The sequence below is a fragment of the Oryctolagus cuniculus genome, chromosome 7 (genome assembly GCF_964237555.1).
Source record: "Oryctolagus cuniculus chromosome 7, mOryCun1.1, whole genome shotgun sequence".
In the NCBI taxonomy this organism is placed as follows: Eukaryota; Metazoa; Chordata; class Mammalia; order Lagomorpha; family Leporidae; genus Oryctolagus; species Oryctolagus cuniculus.
The window spans coordinates 70,079,093-70,100,695 of NC_091438.1; the positions used below are offsets into that span (position 1 = coordinate 70,079,093).

A 21,603-nucleotide genomic window follows, 5' to 3' on the forward strand; every position below is an offset into this window, starting at 1 on the left:
TAGAAATTATACATGTTTTCTAGTATCTTCACTTGCTAACAGTTACTTCAGAGTTTTTTAGTTGTATTTCAGGAAGTCTAATTGCTTAAGATATGGGCTGGTGTGTTTGTTTATACAGAACATATTGTTAAAAACACTTTCATAAGGAATTTTGGTCAAGGATCACAAACATATGAACAAATTTGACTCTGAAGTTACAGTATTACAAACAAAAGAATAACAAAATGTTCTGTGTAGGCTAGGGTTTGAATTTCTTTGACTTCTTAGAAATATAGATACCATACTTCAGAAACTGTCATATACTTCATAAATTGTCATTGCTACGAAGTATTCTGGTTTTGGCTTAGGTAATTTCATATTTATATTGTGTTAGCAATTGTCTTACTAAATAATGGAATTGAAATTCAATACATACTTAAATAATCCATAAGTTCATTTATAAATACTTTTACATTTTGTTTTCTCACCTGTAGATTTGTGTTCGCTCTTTTCAAACACGTGGTATTGTTCATGTTTTGAAGCCAAAATGTGTGTATTTCTTCGGTTATCCTTCATTCAACTACAGTCATCCACATCACTTGCTGAAAACGACCGCTGGTAAGTATGATCTCAAGATAACATATATAAAGTAATGTGTTATATCTTATTCAGTACTTAGTAATCAAAGATTCATCAAAGTAAAAAATGCTGGCCCTGAACCCCACGTACTTCTGCCCTGACTCTCTCCATGTCTATCCATTACCCATTTTCTTTTTTCTTGCCTCCACTCCTACACTCCCAGCCCCTAACTTCTCCTTCCCCTGTCACCTTTCACATACTTTTCTTAATACTTGTGTCTTCATAATGTTAGAATTGGGTTGTGTTGGGCCATCTATTCTTTATCATCTGACTCATCTAAATGCAATAGTTAGCATTGATATGACCTTCTCAGTCAACATAAATCATAGACTTAATAGAAGTGTCTTTGTGTCATTGTACACACCATGGTATTGTTTGGTGAATGAAGCACTTAATCTGTGATTTTAACATGGTCTGATGAAACCAGTCTTAAACACTCCTGAACAGAAAGTTTCCTGCTATTATGCTTTACTTACCTTTTGCCCAACTTTTTCTACTCTCTATAAAGAACTTGAAGATTGATTTGGCAAGGGCATAAGAACATTTTTTTCTGATGTTCTGTTTAAAACCCTGATAAAGGACCCTAGACTTCTGTTATATGGCTAAGCTTTGGACAGATAATAGGGCCTTACTCTGTGCTCACAGGGAAAAATAGGGAATTCCGTGCAGATATCACCCTTGAGTTCAATTTCTCCATGCTTTTTTTTTTTTTTTAAGATTTATTTATTTTTTTGAAAGTCAGAGTTACACAGAGAGAGAAGAAGAGGCAGAGAGAAAGAGAGGTCTTCCATCTGCTGGTTCACCTCCAAATTGGCTGCAACAGCCAGAGCTGTGCCAATCTGAAGCCAGGAGCCAGGAGCTTCTTCCAGGTCTCCCACATGGGTTCAGAGGCCCAAGGACTTGGGCCATCTTGTACTGCTTTCCCAGGCCATAGCAGAGAGCTGGATCAGAAGTGGAGCAGCCAGGTCTTAAATCGGTGCCCATATGGGATGCCGGCACTGCAGGTGGTGGCTTTATCTGCTTTGCCACAGTGCCAGCCCCTCCATGCTTTTTTTTTTTTTTTTTTAAGATTTATTTACTTATTGAAAGGCAGAATTACAGAGAGAGAGAGAGACAGAGACAGAGACAGAGAGACAGGTCTTCCATCCGCTGGTTCACTCCCCAAATGGCTGCAATAACTGGAATTGGGCCATTCTGAAGCCAGGAGCCAGGTGCTTCTTCCTGGGTCTCCCACATGGGTGCAGGGGCCCAAGCACTTGGGCCATCTTCAACTGCTTTCCCAGGCCACAGCAGAGAACTGAATAACTGGATTAGAAGTGGAACAGCTGGGTCTCGAGCTGGTGCCCACATAGGCTGCCAACACTGCAGGTGGCAGCTTTACCTGCTATGCCGCAGAGCTGGCCCCTCCATGTTTTTTATCTGCCTTCCTTTACCTCAGCCTAAGGCATGTAAACCTTATTTTCACTTTTTTTAAAAAATATCTGTATTTTTTAAAAGTTAATTTTGTTGTTGTTGTTGTTGGGCTAGAAGCTATTCAAACAGAAACTCCAGCTTCCTTCTACAGCCTCTGATCATTTATCATGACCTTTGAGTTCCTGGATCCACTAATTCCAGGCTACTTGGGTTCCTGGTTTGCCAGTTTCTAGCTGTGTAACTGAGCAAGTTATTTAAGTTTTCTCAGTTTCATCATTTTCAAAATGGAAGCATTCATAATATTTAGCTCATTGTATAATAAGAATTTATTCATTCAACAACAGATACTTATTGATCGCCTGCTATGTGCCAAGGCAGTAGTTGAGGTAGCTGGGATATATCAATAATCAAAACAAAGATCCTTATACCTGGGTGGATTAAATAAATTAAAATATGTGAAGTATTTAGTACATACTTCCTCTAGACACTCATATTCTCTCTCTCTCTCTCTCGTTGTCCTGGCTCCAGTGCTCAACACTGATCACTGTTTTGATTTCTTTTTTTTAAAGATTCCTGTTTTTTTAAGATTGATTTATTTATTTGAAAGGCACAGTTACAGAGAGAGCAAAAATCTTCAATCTATTGGTTCACTCTCCAGATGGCTACAACAGCCAACTATAGTCCAGGCCACAGCCAGGAGCCTGGAACACCATTCAGGTCTCCCACATGGGTAGCAAGAGCCCAACCAAGCACTTAAGTGTTCTGCTGCTGCTTTCCTAGGTGCCTTAGCAAGGAGCTAGATTGGAAGTAGAGCAGCTGAAACTCAAATTGGCATTGCAGGCAACAGCTTGACCCATTGCATCAATGCCAGCCTTGATCATTCTTCATCTTGTGTGTTTTTCCCTCTTTTTTAAAAAAAGATTTATTTATTTGAAAGAGCAACAGAGAGGGAGGAGAGACAGAGAAGAGGGATCTTATATCGTCTGGTTCACTTCCCAAATGATCTCAACAGCCAATCTCGGCCAGGCTGAAACCAGGAGCCAAGAAATCCATCCTAGTCTCCCACATACTTGACAGGGGCCCAAGTACTTGGGCCATCTTTTGCCACCTTCCCAGGCAGGTTAGCAGTAAGCTGGATAAAAAAAAGAGTAGCTGGGGCTTGAACTAGCAGTCTGATGTGGGATGCCAGTGTTGCAAGTGGTGGCCCAACATGTTGCACAACCCAGGCCCCTGTTTCTCTCCTAAATTTCAGTCTTTTGTAGGATCCTATCCTTGGCCCTCCCATCTTCTTGTGTCACTTTTACAGATATACCTTCACCTACTACATATTGAACGTTCTGAATCTGTAGCTCTCAGACCTCACCAATTGTTGCTATGTATCTCCATTTCAATATCGCATGTATAACTCAAACTCCTCAAACTCAGTTTTATACAAATTTCCTCTTCTTCCTGTATTGCTTAAATCAATGAGTCAAGCTGGAAACCTGTAGTCAGCGTGACTCCTCTCTCACATCATATTGTTTACCAAAACCTGATCAATTTTACATTTCATACAAGGGATCTTCTAGAAGTTCACGGAAATTGTGCATTATCAAAAATCATGCATCAGTTTCAAAAATTGTGGCACCAAAACAGCCTTATCTGTTCAGTCCATTTTCCACAAACTTTATGAACTACCTTCTTATGTTTCTTAAATTTGTCTTATCCTTTTCAGTAAGCTTTGAAAAATATCTAAAAATAAGCTCCAAACCACATCTGAATGTACTTTATGTAAGGATATACTCCGTACTTTGGTTGCTTACCTTCAGTAGACCCTTGCTTCCCCTGCCTCATTTTGCTTCTGCCATTCCCTTCCCAACCTTATCCACCATGCACAGATTTTTTTTTTCCTGAAATGATAGGCTTAAAGTCACAGATCTGATATTGTAGATGGGACTCTGTGTTGTTGTTGTTGTTTTCCCATGATTGATTTACTTATTTGAAAGGCAGAATTAGAGGAAGAGTCAGGGAGAGGGAGAGATATCTTATATCTGCTGGTTTACTCTCCCAAATGATCACAACAGCCAGGGCTGGGTCAGGCCAAAACCAGGAGCCTGGAACTCCCTCCAGTTTCTTACATAGGTGGTAAAGGTCCAAGCACTTGGGCTATCTTGCACTGCTTTCCCAGGCTCATTAGCAGGTACTTGGATTGGAAGCCAGAGCACCTGGGACTCACACTAGTGCTCATATGGGATAATGGCGTTAAAGGTAGCAGTGCCACATGTCTGACTCTTGTATCAGTTATTGCTGAATTATATTTTTTTTATTTATTTATTTATTTATTTATTTTTTTATTTTTTTGACAGGCAGAGTGGACAGTGAGAGAGAGAGACAGAGAGAAAGGTCTTCCTTTGCCGTTGGTTCACCCTCCAATGGCCGCCGCGGCCAGCGCGCTGCGGCCGGCGCACCGCGCTGATCCGATGGCAGGAGCCAGGAGCCAGGTGCTTTTCCTGGTCTCCCATGGGGTGCAGGGCCCAAGCACCTGGGCCATCCTCCACTGCACTCCCTGGCCACAGCAGAGGGCTGGCCTGGAAGAGGGGCAACCGGGACAGAATCCGGCGCCCCGACCGGGACTAGAACCCGGTGTGCCGGCGCCGCTAGGCGGAGGATTAGCCTAGTGAGCCGCGGCGCCGGCCTTATTGCTGAATTATAAACTACCCCACAATTTAGTGGATAAAACAGTGGTGATTACTTCTAAGGCTTCTGTGGGTTGGCTAGGTGGTTCTTCTGCTGGTTTCACCTGGGCTCACTAAATTGACTGCTTTCTAGAGGATCACCTGGATGGAAGATCCAAAGTGGTCTCACTCACGTGGCTGACAATTGATACTGATTTTCAGCTGGGGCATCTCATGGCTCATCTCCATGGCATTTCATATTCTAATAAAATAGATCGGTGTCCCTGCGTGGAGATCTCAGAGCTGCATTCCAAAAGGTGAAGGTAGAAGTTGTGAGGATCTTTGAGGCCCCTAGGCTCCTGAACTTGCACAACTTCACTTCTGCTGTTTTGTTTGTCCAAAACAAGTCACAGGCTAGCACAGGTTTAAGAAGTGGCGAAATGACTCTACCTCTAGTTGGGACAGTTGCAAAGAATTTGACTATATTAATTTACTACTGCCTCCTGATAACCCTTAGGATAAGCTCCAAACACCTCAGCCTTTCCAAATATGGACTGATTTCTTGCCACATATGCTATCCTCCTCAGCCGTATAAAAACTGTTGTTCCTTGATCCGACTTTGCACCATCATATTTCCAGTTTCTTGCTGTTCTTTCACAATATTGCTTTGTATAAGGTGCCATGGTGTATTTACTGGTCATTTTTTGGTTACTTGTATTGATTTCTGTTCTTCAGTATAACCCTGTGGTAACCACTCTTGAGCACAAACTTTGTGTACCTCTTTAATTATTTCCTTAGATGAAAAGTCTTAAAAGTGGAACTACTTATGGAGTCAAAGATGTGGACTTCAAAAAAAATTTCTTTTAAGGTTTTTGATACTTAATGACAAACTCCTTTTCAGAAAGACTCCAGTTTATACTCTGAGCAGCAGACTGTGAGAGAGCCCAACTTACTAGAGAGGAAATAAGAGGTACCTAATATATCCATATAAAAATATATTTCTTTACTATTATCTCCTCTTCTTTATTAAAGAAAATTTTACAGTTTGATCAATTTGTTATATATTTTATAAGCAAACATATTTAATAGCAGACTAAAAATAAAGGAGGACTACTGAACAGATTCAAAGCCGTTTTTTAACTTAGAAAAGTAAAAGCATCCATTCATGCCTTCTGTTGCCCAAAAAATCTTTCTCTTTTGGGTAAAGGGGCAGAAAGAGGAAAGAAGTTTTAGGGATAAGTGGTCAGAACATAGTTGGAACATACAAGAATTTTCCATCATGTCTGCTATAGAACAGTTTGATTTTTAACCACTAGTGACAAGAATAGTTGTGTAAAGTCAAAAGAGAATTGAGAGCAAGCTGTAAATGGTTATTACAGTTTCATAATGAAACAAGAATATTCAGCTGGATCTCTATGTAATTTTTGTTCTATTTTCTGTTCATTACAGTTGTTTCAAAATCTCATTAAGTTATTAGTAGAGCCTCCCATAGCCCTGTAAAAGAATATTATTTTGGAAATTGGAAAATATAAGTTCTATGGCAGTGTCAGTACATCTGTGTCATGGAATAACTAATTTAAATCTCTGATAGTTATAAATAATGGCTATGCTTTTAAAAGTTATAAAATATGTGTATTTGTAAGATAGAGCCATTTCAGCCTCTGCTTGAAAGCATTATTTGAATTTAGATGTAAAATCATCTATTAGTAATGAATTACATATTTAATAAAATCATTTTTCATTTGTTTTTGAAGCTCTACATGGACAGATTGTTCAGTTCAAACTCTCAGACATTGGAGAAGGGATTAGAGAAGTAACTGTTAAAGAATGGTAAGTTAATCTGAAAAAAATTTTTATATAAATTTAAAATAATCAATTTAAATTGAGAAACTTTTTTACATAATATATGATGCTTTTATCAGAGCAATCAGGTGCAGTTACTTTGTGTTGACAATACTCTGGTGAAAATGTATCATGTATCAAGACATTTTATATGGTTTCTTAATAACTTTTGTTTTGTTTTGTTTTGTTTTTTAATCCATTTTCTGTCCACCCCTCACTTTAACCTGAAAAGAGAAATGAATCACAGTACTGTCATTGTGGTGCAGCAGGTAGAGCTGCTGCCTGCAAGGCTGGCATTCCATGTGGGTGCTGGTTCATATCCCAGGTACTCTGCATCCAATCCAGCTCTCTGCTAATAGCCTGGGGAAAGCAGTGGAAGGTGGCCCAAGTGTTTGGGTCCTGCCACCCATGTGGAAGACCTGGATGAAGCTCTGGGCTTCTACATGGCCCAGCAGTAGCCATTGTGGCCATCTGGGAGTGAACCAGTAGATGGAAGATCTCCCTCTCTAATTCTGACCTTCAAAATAATTAAATAAATCTTTTTTTTAAAAAAAGAGAGAATTGAATCTCTGATAGATAATAAATTGTTTCAAAATCATGTCTTTAGAAGCATTTAATGTATGAATGTACATTTTCCTTCCAAACTATGTTAATATCATCATCTAATCTACGCTCTCTTTACAATACTGAAAATGACTTTAGTAAAAATGGATATTTGACTTACATTATGTTATGAGTATGCCTGTTTGTTTAGAGAATGGCCAAATAACAAAAGGCATGAATCAAAAAATAATTTTTGAGAACAAAAAAATGTGGCCGGCTCTGCGGCTCAATAGGCTAATCCTCCGCCTTGTGGCGCCAGCACACCAGGTTCTAGTCCCGGTTGGGGCGCCAGATTCTGTCCCGGTTGCCCCTCTTCCAGGCTAGCTCTCTGCTATGGCCCGGGAGTGCAGTGGAGGATGGCCCAAGTGCTTGGGCCCTGCACCCCATGGGAGACCAGGAGAAGCACTGGCTCCTGGTTTTGGATCAGCGTGGTACGCTGGCCACAGCACACAGGCTGCAGTGGCCATTGGAGGGTGAACCAACGGCAAAGGAAGACCTTTCTCTCTCTCTCTCTCTCTCTCACTGTCCACTCTGCCTGTTAAAAAAAAAAAAAAAACTCAAAATATGGGCCTGTAACAAAAATAAAAAGTCCGTTACCCCCTTAGTCAGTCTCTACCCCTTTTCTTTCTTTCACTTTGTGGAAGAAAAACATTTCTTCATGCTGAACTAAGTTTTAAAGGTTTTAAAAGTAACAATTTACAATAAGAGATACTTTCCTTTCATAGCTTTTTTTTTTTTTTTTTTTTTTTTTTTTTAGTTAATTGACTTATTTAATTGAAAGGCACAGTGGCAGAGAGAGAGAGGTCTTCCATCATCTAGTTATTCCCCAAACTCCTGCAACAATTGGGGCTGGACAAAGTCAAACCCAGGAATCCCATGCAGGTCTCCCACATGGGTGGCAGGAGTCCAAACACTTGCAGCAACATCTGCTGCTTCCCAGATATGTTAGCAGGGAGCTGGGTGGAAGTGGAGCATCTAGGGCTTGAACTAGCATTCCAATATGAGATGCTGATGTCGCAAGCTGTGCCTTAGCATGCTGTGCAACAATGCTAGCCCCTCCTTCCATAGTTTTTTAATGTTAAAGACCCTTTTGAGAATCTGATTCTGGGACTGGCATTTGGTGCAGAAGGTAAGATGCCACTTGGGATACCTGCATGTTGTGGCAGAGTGCCTGGGTTCCAGTGCCAGCTCTGCTTCCAATTCTAGCTTCCTGCTAATGTGCACCCTTGGAAGCAGCAGGTGATGGCTCAAGTACTTGGGTCGCTGCCACCACATGGGAGTTCCAGGCTCCTGGATTCTTGGCCCAGCCCTGGCTGTTGTGCTCACTTGTTCTCTCTCTCTCTTTTTCTCTCTCTCTCTCTCTTCCCTTCTCTTTCTCTCTGCCTTTCACATAAGTAGAAGGAAGTAGGAAGGAATTATATTCAGCCTCCTGAACATTTTTTCTTGCACTTGTAAGTTAGAGAAGAACTGTAACAACATAAACATACCTTACGATTTAATCTGTAGTGTGTTATGGGATTGTGGAAAGAACAATGGAAGAGAGGAGGCTGACTGTAAACTTATTAACTGTTTTACCTGTGTTCTCTACTTTTACCTGTGTTGACTATTAGTCAGTGCCTCTTATTTTTTTTTTTAAATGTTCATTTATTTTCATCTAGTTGAAAGACAGTAATAGAGAGAGGGAAAGAGAGAAAGCTCATCCATCCTCTGGTTTACTCCCCTGAAACCTAATGTTCACAATAGTCAGGGCTGAGCCAGGCCAGAGCTAGGGCCAGGAGCTCCATCCAGGTCTCCCATGTGGGTGGCAGGAGCCCAAGCACTGGAGTGATCATCTCTTGCCTCCCAGCATGCATTAGAAAGAAGCTATATTGGAAGTTGAAAATCTGGGACTTAAACCAGCACCCGTATAGGATGCTGGCACCACAGGTGGAGGCTTAGCCTATGTCACCACAGAGCTGGCCCCAATAACTTCATTCTTAATGAAATATAATAGGTTTTAAATAAGAAATAAGCCATTTAATTCATTTTTCAGAAGGCCTTTAAGAAATATTGAGTTTTCTTGAATTTTGTGTTTATTCTCTAACTTAGTGCCTGTAAATAATTCAAGGGAAAGAAGTATTTCCTTGGTAAAATTCTAAAAAAATGGAATTCTGTCAGTAGAGTAGCCTGAGAATAGAAATTTGAATATTTAGGGAATCATAACTTAATAAAAGGTAATGTCATTTTACATCAAGGACAGTAAAATCTCATTTATTCTTAGAAAGTCTAGGAGCAAATACATGGATAAAGAAGAAAAATATTGAGGCCAGCGCTGTGGTGTAGTGGGTAAAGCTGCCGCCCACAGTGCTGGCATCCCATATAGGCGCCGGTTGAAGCCCATATGGGATGCCAGCGGGTTAAAGCCCTAGCTTGCAGCACTGGCATCCCACATGGACGCTAGTTTGAGTCCCAGCCGCTCCACTTCTGATCCAGCTCTCTGCTATGCCTGAGAAAGCAGTAGAAGATGGCCCAAGTTCTTGGGCACCTGCACCTGCATGGGAGACCTGGAGGAAGCTCCTGGCTTCTGGCTTCAGATTGGCACAGCTCTGGCCGTTAAGGCCATCTGGGGAGTGAACCATCAGATGGAAGACCTCTCTCTCTCTCTCTCTCTCTGCCTTTCAGATAAATAAATAAATCTTAAAAAAAGAAGAAGAAAAACATTTAGATTTCAAAAACCTTTGACAAGTTAAACAAAATTTGGATTCTATTTGTGCTTTTGTTTTAAAGTCTATCTTATCTGATGATATTGTAGTTACTCCCCCTCTCTTTTTTGGTTACTACTTTCATTTCATATCTTTTCCCCATCATTTTTGCTTCTAACTAACCTTTTTTTTTCTCTGAAATTTTATTTCTACTTTGAATCTAAAGTATATATTTCAAATACAATATATAGTTGAATTACTTTTTAAAAAAACATTCTGTCAATCTTTGCCGTTTTTATTGGAATGTTAAAACCATTTGCATTTTTTTAAGAGAATTAATTTATTTATTTGAAAGACAGAGTTACAGAGAGAGATAGAGCCAGAGAGAGAGAGAGGTCTTCCATTTTGCTGGTTTACTCCCCAGATGGCCGTATATCCTGCGACATCCAGAGCTGAGCTGATCCGAAACCAGGAGCCAGGAGCTTCTTCCGGGTCTCCCACACAGGTGCAGGGGCCCAAAGATCTGGGCCATCTTCTACTGCTTTCCCAGGTCATAGCAGAGAGCTCGATTGGAAGTGGAGCAGCTGGAGCTTGAACTGTCACCTGTATGGTATGCTGGTGCTGCAGGCTGGGGCTTTAACCCACTGCACCACAGCGCCGGCCCCACTATTTACATTTAATGTAATGACTGATAAAGTAAGGCTTATCTGAATTTTGCTGTTGGTTTCGTATGTTTTATGTATTTCCCTCCATTCCCTTTTTTGTGTCAGGTAGATATTTATAATGTACCACTTTTATTCCCTAGGTTTTTAAAAAATGATTTGCTTACGGTTACCCTAAAGATTATAGTTAACATTATAAATAATGCAGACTGGATTAATGTCAATTAATAGTTTATAAAAATCTTGCTCTAAGATAGTTCCTTCCTCTCAATCCAGCCTTTTACTATTATTCTCATTTATAGCCCATCTTTAAACATTCTAAAGCTGTCATTATAGTTTTGTATTACTTTATGCAGTTGTCATATAAATCAAGTAGAATGAAAACAAATTTTAAAGAAAATATATTTACATTTTTTATTTAGTCATGAAGTTATCTTAACTGGTACTCTTCATGCCCTTTTGTGGATTTGAATTACTGACTAATGTATTCATTCCAGCCTGAAATATTTTTCTTAGTGTTTCTTGCAGGGCAAATGTACTCAGGATGAATTTTATGTTTCAATTTAGCTGGGAATGCATTTTTACTTAAGTTTTCAAGAATAGTTTTACTAGATATGATTCTTGAATGACAGTATTTTCCTTTCAGTACATCATTCAAGTCATTCAACTGCATTCTGGCCTTCATGGTTTCTGATTAGTAATCATCTGTTAATCAGGGCAGGCATTTGGACATGTGATTAAGATATCAGGATTCCTGCATTCCATATCATATTGCCTGGTTTGAGTCTCAGCTTTGCTTGTATTCCAGCTTCCTGCTAATGTGCTCCCTGGGAGGCAGCAGGTGACAGTTCAAGTACTTGGGTCCCTGCCACCCAGATGGCACACCCAGATTTATTTCCAGGCTCCTGGCTTCAGCCCAGTCAAGCCCTGGCTGTTAGGGGCTTTTGGGGAGTGAACCAGCAGATGGAAAATCTTCTATTTTCTCCTCTCCTCTCTTCTCCTCTTTTTCTCCCTCTGTCTCTGTCTCCATCCCTCCATCCCCTTCAAATAAATGAAAATAAGTAAATAAAAAAGGAATCATCTGTTTGTTTTAGGAGACATCCTTGTACACAATGGCTGGTTTTTCTTGTTCTTTCAAGATTCCCTCTGTTTCATTCAGCAATTTGATTATAATGTGTCTAAGTGTGTCTTTTTTTTTTTTTTTTTTTTTAGTTTATCCTATTTGGAATTTGCTGAACTTCTTGCATATGTTTAATAAAATTAGGGAGGTTTAGGCCAGTATTTCATTCAATGTTGTTTCTGCCCTTTTCTGTCTCCTTTCATCTTGAGATACCTATGTGTATGTTAGTATGCCTGATGATGTCCCACAGGTCTCTGAGATTCTATTATTTTCTTCATTCCTTTTTCTTTCTGTTTTCCCTTTCACGAGTAGCCACTGGATTCTGTACTTGATCAGCTTAGTGGACAACTAAGACAATTTGGACAGAGAGTTCCTAAAGTGTCTTGTACCAGTAGGTCTTCAACCCTTTGCCAGGGAGGTTTTTTATGCATGCTGAACATTCCTTCATTGCTTTAGCAGTTTATAACTCTGCCTTTGCCTTTACTTCTGGCCTGTACTGGGCCTCAGAGTCAATCCGAAGTGATGTTTTAGAAACCTTGTGTGTGTTTCCTTGGTGTGTGCATAGCCATGCACATTTGCATAGCCTTGTAGATGCCTTATAATATGTCAGAGCTTTACAAAGCCCCCTGTGGCCATCTCTTTCCCAGATCTTCCTTTTATGATTCTGGGCCAATGTTTGGCCACAGTTTCTATCACTGCTTCTGAGATTTTAAGCAATTGCTGCTAATTGTTCTCAGCAAACAGTCCAAGAATAGGCTTTTTCCTGCAAGGAGAGCTCTGTGAGTGGAATTTTTCCAGGGAATTGCTAGACAAGTTAAATAGTGACAGTTCTCTGAAGATGTGGCTTTCTGTCTAACTCGATCTTGATCTTCCTGTTCTCCTGGCTACAAGGGTGCTGATTTTTAAGGCTATCGCTGAGTTAAGGAACAAAGGATGAGCATTGAGCACATTTTAAAATGCCAGAAAGCACTGTTCTTAATTAGATTCAGCCATTTTACCTAAGTAAATACTTTATTATAAACCTGTTAATCTCCAGAGTTCTGGAAAAGTTGACTTTTAACAGCCTTTGTCATTGTACATGGTTCTTATATGGAGGAATAGACTCTTGTAAGTCCTAATTCTGCCCTTCTGGAAATGAAAGTACTGTATTGTGCTTTTCACAAATTTATGTGTATATATACATGTATATAATATGTATACATACACATATATAAATATGAATGTATTTGAAAAGCAGACAGTGAGGGAAAGAGACGGAGTGAGTTCCCATTCACTGGTTCACTCCCCATGTCCACAAAAGCGAAGGCTGGCTGAAGCTGAACAAGGAACCAGGAACCAGGAATTCCATCCCAATCTACAAAGGTGACTGAGACTTAATCACTTGAGCCATCTCTGCTGCCTCTTAGGGTCTGTGTTAGCAAGAATCTGGAGTCAGAAGTCAGAGCCAAGTATTGAACCTAGGTACTCTGATGGGACACTGGCATCTTAACTGCTAGACTGAATGCTCACCCCTATTTGTACTTTTAAACCTAGTTTGTATGTCATAGATGATATGTTAGTTTGGATTGAGAACTGGTTAAGGACAGGAAGACAGATTAAGAATGAGTGAAAAATCAACTTGAAGAATTGAGGCAATGTGAAAAATGTGCCAGAGACATCAAGAATGGCATTAGGATCAGAATCTATGCAATATTTCAGATTTGGTCCCATTCCTCTCTTCTATCTGCTGAGACTGACTAGATAAGCCTTGTAAAGCATCCTAAAATAATTGAGGTTAAAGGGATTGATAAATGAATATGAAGACCAGCTCAAATAATTCCAGAAAGAAAGACTAAGAAAATTCATAACTAAAATCCATGAAATTAGGGGCCAGCACTGTGGTAAAGCAGGCTAAGCTACCGCCTGTGATGCCAGCATCCCATATGAGCATCAGTTCAAGGGCTGGCTGTTCCCCTTCTGATCTAGCTTCTCACTAATGAGATGGGGAAAGCAGTGGAAGATGGCCCAGGTGCCTGTTCCTGCCACTCATGTGGGAGACCCAAATAAAGTTCTAGGCACCTGGTTTCAGCCATTTGGGAAGTGGCGAGTGGATGAAAGATCTGTCTCCATTTTCTGTCTCTCCCTCTCTGCTGCTTTATCTTTCAAGTAAATAAATCTTTAAAAAAGTTTTTTGTTTTTTGTTTTTTTTAGAACTTCTTTTCCCAAGGAATAGGTCAGGTAGAATACTGAAGTTTTAACTAAATTTTTGGATTATAGACATTCTAACGTCTTTTAAATTTTCAATATTTCTTGGAAGTATCTCAAAGAGGCTCTGAAACCATTATAGCCTTCTCAGAAATGTCCACTGGGGCACTATTTGGAGGTAAATACTGAACTGCACAGAAACTGATCTAACTCAGTATGGCATTCACATTGTTAGGGAGATCTGTATTTATGATTGTTAATGTAAATAAAAGTATCTCTTGATGTTTTCTTTTAGGTATGTAAAAGAAGGAGATACAGTGTCTCAGTTTGATAGCATCTGTGAAGTCCAGAGTGATAAAGCTTCTGTTACCATCACTAGTCGTTATGATGGAGTCATTAAAAAGCTCTATTATAATCTAGATGATATTGCCTATGTGGGGAAGCCATTAGTAGACATAGAAACAGAAGCTTTAAAAGGTACTGTATATGTGTTCATGTGTTTTACCAAATTGGTTACTTCTGTCCATTTGTCATTGACTCCAAATTGAAAGTTATTTTTACTTTTAATATCTTACAGGATTTGAGTTGGGGGTTTAGGAAAATATAAAAAGTTCTGTGTGATGCATAGTTATCCTTTGACAATTATCATGTTTGGTTTTAAATTATTTTTTTTAATTTATTTGAAAGTCAGAGTTACAGAGAAAGGGAGAGACAGAGAGAGAGAGAGGGAGAGATCTTCCATCCTCTGGTTCACTCCCCAGATGGCTGCAATGACTGGGGTTGGGCTAGGCCAAAGCCAGGAGCCGAGAGCTTCTTCCAGGTCTCCCAAGTGGGTGGCAGAGGCCCTAGCCCTTGGACTATCCTCTGCTGCTTTCGCAGGCCATTAGCAGGGAGCTGAATCAGAAGTAGAACAGCTGGGACTTGAACCAGAGGCCATAAGGGATGCCAGCATCGCGGGTGGTGGCTTTCCTGGGCTATTCCAGAACACTAGCCTCAGTTATCATGTTAAAAACAGGTAGAGCTGGGGCCAGTGCTGTGGCGTAACAGATAAGTTCACGGCCTACAGTGCCGGCATCCCGTATAGGCATTGGTTCCAGTCCCGGCTGCTCAACTTCCAATCCAGCTTTCTGCTGTGGCCTGGGAAAGCAGTGGAAGATGGCCCAAGTCCTCAGGCCCCTGCACCCGTGTGGGAGACCTGGAAGAAACTCCTGGTTCCTGGCTTCTGGCTTCCAATCAGCGCAGCTCTGGCCGTTGTGGCCATCTGGGGAATGAGCCGGCGGATGGCGCTCTCTCTCTCTCTCTCTCTGCCTCTGCCTCTTTGTAACTCTGCCTTTCAAATAAACAAATAAATCAAAAAAAAAAAAAAAAAAAAAAAGGCAGGTAGAGCAAGACTTCATTCCAGCCATTGGAAAATCTACCTTAGTGTTCAAAGAAACAACTTCTCAGAAATTCAGAAGCAGGTCCTAAATACTGATCTCTCAGAAAGAAAAATTAGAGTATGCAAAGATTAAATCTAACCTAATAGGGTTCCTCAATTCAGCACTGATTTTTTTTTAAATACTGCAATTGTTGGTGATTATTATGAAAGCCAAACTTCTTCAAGAGACATAGAAAAGAGTCAGAAGGGAAATCGAACAAGAGGGAAGAAAGAGCACAGCATTCAGAAAGCGGCTGTAGCCATGGGATTTACAGATAGTAGATGTTATTGCAAAGGGAATTTGTTACAGAAATGTTGCAAAGGAAAATCAATATGGTGAGCAGACACTTCAGAGCACTTCAGTCATCTAGGAAACAGCTTTGATATCAGGATTGGAGGAGAAAGAAGTTCTGTGACTGGATTCTAGACTGGCATTCTGAGAAGTGCCAAGATAAAGAGGTCTTTTCCTTTTCTATACTTTTAAGATTTACTTATTTATTTTGAAAGTCAGAAAGAAATTTTTTTGAATATTTATTTATTTATTTTAAAGATAGAGTTACAGAGAGGCAGAAACAGAGAGAGAGGTCTTCTATCTACTGTTTCACTCCCCAAATGGCCGAAGTGGCCAGAGCTGGGCCCATCTGAAACCAGGAGCCAGGAGCCTCCTCCAGGTCCCCCACGTGGGAACAGGTTCCCCCACATGGGCCATCTTCCACCACTTTTCCAGGCTATAGCACAGAGCTGGATTGGAAGTGGAGCAGCTGGGACATGAATTGGCACTGATACAGGATGCTGGCACTGCAGGTGGTAGCTTTACCCACTATACCGCAACATCAGCCCTAGAGAGAGATATCTTTTATCCACTGATTTACTCCCTGTTTGACCACAACAGCTAGCATTGGGCTGGGCAGAAGCCAGGAGCTTCTTCCAGGTCCCCTAAATGTGGCAGGGACCCAGGCACTTGGGTCATCCTCTGCTGCTTTTTTTTTTTTTTTTTAAGATTTATTTATTTACGTGAAAGAGTTACACAGAGAAAGGAGAGGCAGAGAGAGAGAGAGAGAGAGAGAGAGAGAGAGGGGTGATTGTAATACTAGTACTGCAGAATTACTAGTACTGCAGTAATTCCTTCTAGACTTCTGAATTATATCACTTAAATGTCTTTATCAGGGCTGGTGCTGTGGTGTAGTGGATAAAGCTGCCGCCTGCAACACCAGCATCCCATATCAGTGCCAATTTATGTCCTGGCAGCTTCACTTCTGATCCAGCTCCCTGCTAATGGCCTGTGAAAAGCAGCAGAGGAAAGGGGCTGGCGCTATGGCGCAGTGGGTTAATGCCCTGGCCTGAAGCACTGGTATCCCATATGAACGCCGGTTCAAGATCTGGCTGCTCCACTTCCTATCTCTGCTATGGCCTGGGAAGGCAGTAGAACATGGCCCAAGTCCTTGGGCCCCTGCACCCACATGGGAGACCGGGATGAGGCTCCTGGCTTCTGGCTTCAGATAGGCTGTTGCGGTCAATTGGAGAGTAAACCAGTGGATGGAAGACTTCTCTCTTTCTCACTCTCTCTGCCTCTGCCTCTCTGTAACTCTGCCTTTCAAATAAGTAAATAAATCTTAAAAGCAAACATATATTCTTATTACCAGAAATCATCACTTTTTAGCATGTAAGTGGGTAATTCCAGACATTTGCCTAGAACATATTTACATATATAAGTATTATACATGCTATAGTCTAACCTATATGTTTTCTTAACAGCACGTTTTCATTTTATCTGATTGCCAGGCCATATTTAAATTTCTACAATTGTCCCCAAATGTCCTTGAATTTTTTAAAAAATATTTTTTGATGTATTTAAAAGATAGAGTTACAGAGAGAAAGGGAGACAGAGACAGAGAGACAGAGAATCTTCCATCTTCTGGTTCACTTACCAGGTGACTACAACAGCTGAGACTGGGCCAGGCCAAAGCCAGCAGCCAGGAGCTTCATCCTGGTCTCCCATGTGGATGGCATGGGCACATGTACTTGGGCCATCTGCTGTTTTCCCAGACACATTAGCAGGGAACTAGATGGGAAGTAGGGCACTGGAACTCAAACCAAGACTCACAGAGGATACTAGCTTCACAGGTGGCAATGGCCTAACAACGCACTGTACCACAACTCCAGGCCCGGCCCCCCTTCTTTTTTCCTTGAAATTTAAATTGTTTTTTTTCAAACTAGGATCCAATGCAGGACCATACGTGCACCTGGTTGTTACATCCCTTGTCTCTTTTAACCTAACTCATTCTCTACTACTTTTTTTTTTTCTTTTAATTGGAACGTAAGAACTTTGCCTCATTTTGTTAATAAACAGATGTCCTAGTACTCTCTTTCAATGATGGGTATTTTGGGTACTGTATTTAAAAATGCAGCTAAAAATCCTCTGGTCCTTACATTTCCTGTAAAGTGGGAGTAAGTTCTAAAGATTGAATTCAAGTTCAACATTTTGGCTAGAAACATCATGGGTGATGTTGTGTACTTCATATTGCCTCACATCTGGATACATAGAATGTTTGATGACCTGCTACAGTGAAGCTAAGTTTAAGCACTTACCCTCCATCATACACTTACGTGTTTTCCTTGGTAACCTGGTATTAAATCATCACTATATATGTGGCTTATGATGTCATTTGATGATCCTTTCTAAATCAATAATTCCTTTTGTCATTGCAGAATGATGATTTGGACTTCTGTTCACTTTTAACGTTATTAGCTGGAATTATTCTGCAAAGTGAAACTTTAATCTGTTGGAGCTTTTAGTTACTCTGAAATATAGTTCCCAAAGCAAAGATAATAAATGTTAATTCTTCTCCTTTACTGATGTTCAAAGTAAGAGGTTGCTTTAATAGCCACTTCAAATAGTGATACTAATTTTACCATCTTTCCCTGTGTGTGTGAGTGTGTGTGTGTGTGCAGGTTTCAATTGATTGCACATGTTTAATCTATTATAATGATTATTCTTTTTGATGCTCAAATTATGGTAGTGGTAGCCCCTTCAGGATGGTTCCTTTGTGTCCTTTTACCACACCTTGTTGATTTTTAAAGTTTCCTTTTAATAGCACAAGAAGATGTTCCAGGGATTACCTTATGTGTTTCCTGCCCCAGACCCGAAATCATCCATCTACCTTAAATTATCTAAAATAAACCCCCAAAGTTATTTTGATGAATCTGATTAATTTGTACAACATGGATGAATCACAAAGAAAGTAAACTCAATGAGACACCAGATAAAGAGAACATACCATATGATTTCATGTACATTATATTTTAGAAAATGCAAACTGATCTACAATGACAAAAACTGATTGATTACTGGTTGACTCGTGATTGGATAGAAAGGGTTGGGAATTGCTGGAATAGGAATTTCCAGGGGATACGAGGACCCTTCTGAGAGTGCTGGATATGTCCATTGCCTTGATTGTGTTGATGGTCATGGGTGTATATATATATATATATATATATTTCAAAGCTTATCAAATTTTATTTTAGATATATAGTTTACTATTTGTCAGCTATACCTCAGTAAAGCTCTTAGAATAAAATTTAAGGAATTAGCTAAGTTGTGTTTATGGTAAAAATTATCTGATAATATTCTCAAAGAACTGCTAGCTGTTCCATTTCATTGGTCATTCAGAATGTATTCTGAACAATTATATTGAATGTGAGTTTCATTTTGCATATGTACATTTTTTGCTTTAATATTTACATTTTTTGTAATTTATGTAGTTTTTACTGTTAGAATAAACTGAAGCAGAAACCTACATATCAAAAACAATTCTAGAACAGTAGATTCAGTTTACTGATTATAGTTTTTTTTTTTTAAAGATTTATTTACTTATTTGAAAGGCAGAGTTATAGAGAGGCAGAGGCAGAGAGAGAGAGAGAGAAAGAGAGGTCTTCCATCTGCTGGTTCACTCCCCAGATAGCCTCAATGGCTGGAGCCGGGCTGATCCAGAGCCAGGAGCCAGGAGCTTGATCTGGGTCTCTCACAGTGGTGCAGGGGCCCAATCTCCTGTGCCATCTTCTACTGCTTTCCCAGGCCATAGCTGAGAGCTGGATCAGAAGTGGAGCAATCGGAACTAGAACTGAAGATGGCCCAAGTCCTTGGACCCCTGCACCCACGTGTGAGACCCAGGAGAAGCTCCTGGCTCCAGGCTTCGGATTGGCACAGCTCCAGCCGTTGTGGCCATATGGGGAGTGAACCAGTGGATGGAAGACCTTTTTCTGTGTCTCTACCTCTTTCTGTCTTTCAAATAAATAAAATAAATCTTAAAAAAAATAGTAGTGTTGAAAATTAAATCTTGTCTTCAAGTGCTAATGATATTCTATAGTACTATCTTTTGTACTGTGGTTGTAGTTTGCTTTTCAAGACTGGAGTATATGATAATTTTGATGAGGGAAATTATATTTGTCACCTGTAAGCCTATTTCAGAGTGCTTTGACTTGACAAACCCCTACTTGAAAAGCGTTTACTAGACTTTTTCTTTTTTCTTTTTTCATTTTATTATTTTTTTTCTCGAAACCATTTATTTAAGGTATACAAACTTCATGCATTTCATATATACAAATTTAGGAACATAGTGATTCTTCCCACCCTACCCTCTTCCACCAGCACTCTCGCCCTTCCTCCTCCTCCCTCTCCTATTCCCATTCTTATTTTTTCCAAAGATCTATTTTCAATTAACTTTATACACATAAGATTAACCCTACACTAAGAGTTCAACAAATAGTATAAATAAAAAACTGTTTCTCAACAGTTGCGACAAGGGCTGTTCAAAATCATTGCATCTCAACGTGTCAGTTTCACTTCTATAGATTACCTCTTAGGTACTGTATTAGTTACCACAGATCAGGGAGTACATATGATATTTATCTGTTTAGGACTGGCTTATTTCACTAAGTGTAATGGTTTCCAGTTGCATCCATTTTGTTGCAAACAGCAAGATTTCATTTTACCACTATGTAGTATATTCCATGGTATACATACACTGTAATTTCTTTATCCAGTCTTCAGTTGATGAACATCTGGGTTGATCGCATTTCTTAGCTATTGTGAATTGAGCTGCAATAAACATGGGGGTACAGATAACTCTTTCATATGCTGATCTCATTTCCTTTGGGTAAATTCCCAGGAGTGGGATGACTGGGTCATATGGTAGGTCTATATTCAGATTTCTGAGGTATCTCCATACTGTCTTCCATAGTGGCTGTACCAGTTTACTTACCCACCAACAGTGGATTAGTGTACCTTTTTCCCCATGTCCTTGCCAGCATTTGTTGTTTGTTGATTTCTGTATGAAAGCCATTCTAATGGTGGTGAGGTAAAGCCTCATTGTGGTTTTGATTTACGTTTCCTTGATGTGTAGTGATCCTGAGCATTTTTTCATGTGTCTGTTGGCCCTTTGGATTTCCTCTTTTTGTACTAGGTATTATAAGTAATCTAGAGATACTTTAAAGTATCCTGGGAGGACATACATAGTCTATATGCAAATACTGGATCATTTTATCTACAGGACTTTATCTTAGATTTTGAGATCTGAGACAGGTCTAGAAATGAATCACCCATAGATCCTGAGGGAAGAATATACACAGGGGCTTCAAAAAGTTCACAGAAAAATGACATTAGAAAATAAGTTTATTTTAGTACAAAGTTTTTTTTTTTTAATCCATGCATAGTTTTTTGTTTTTTGTTTTTTTTTTGTTTTTTTTTTTTGTAATGCACTTTTCCATGAACTTTTTGAGGCATCCTTGTAAAAAGAAGAGAAAATAGTATCTGGTTGAGAATCTAAATCCCTTTCCTGTGAAGCAAGTGCATGATTTTAATTCTGAGACTGTGTAGCAAAGGTTTTAGGTGCTCTGGACCTGAAGCTGTGTGCAAGTTGCCAGGATGTCCTAGCAATAGATATACAGGAAAGTTATCACATCTAATTGAGAGGCATTACCACCATGGGGAAATACTAAGAAAAGAAAGGGAGGGACATAAGCTTTAACAGGATACTTGATAAAACTAATATTCTGCTGTTAAATTGCATTTACCCCTTAACATCAACTTCTATTGTTGATGACTAATATTATATGCACTATCTCATTTAATTTTATAGATTATTTGATGCATGCATCATTGAGAATCTGAGAAGTTAAATAACTTGCTATGGTCACATGGCTATTAAGTGGTGCAGCAACAATTTGACCTAGCTCTGCCTAATTATAAGGCCTATGCTCCTAACCACTTCATTATGTTGAAAATTCAGTCCAGAGAGAGTAGGTATCAGTTCCAATCTGCATCTAGAACAATGGGACTAAATTTCTAGAACTGCACATAAACAAAATTCTGCTGTAACAACACAATTTAGAGTTTATAAACACTGAGTTT

The 21,603-nt window shown here is 39.7% G+C and overlaps 1 protein-coding gene across 5 annotated transcripts in view; it reads left to right on the plus strand.

The window, feature by feature from the left end:
* DBT (dihydrolipoamide branched chain transacylase E2) overlaps positions 1-21,603 on the plus strand; it is a 48,747-nt gene that overhangs the window by 6,740 nt on the left and 20,404 nt on the right. For 2 of the 5 annotated variants that reach the window (XM_002715835.5, XM_070077987.1), the window contains 3 exons: positions 474-597; positions 6,440-6,515; positions 14,073-14,254. In XM_002715835.5, coding sequence (XP_002715881.1) covers positions 474-597; positions 6,440-6,515; positions 14,073-14,254 — 382 coding nt within the window. Of the gene's footprint in view, positions 1-473; positions 598-5,590; positions 5,656-6,439; positions 6,516-14,072; positions 14,255-21,603 lie in introns of those variants that run through there. The other 3 variants (XM_051857453.2, XM_070077988.1, XM_070077989.1) reach the window with 2 other exon arrangements.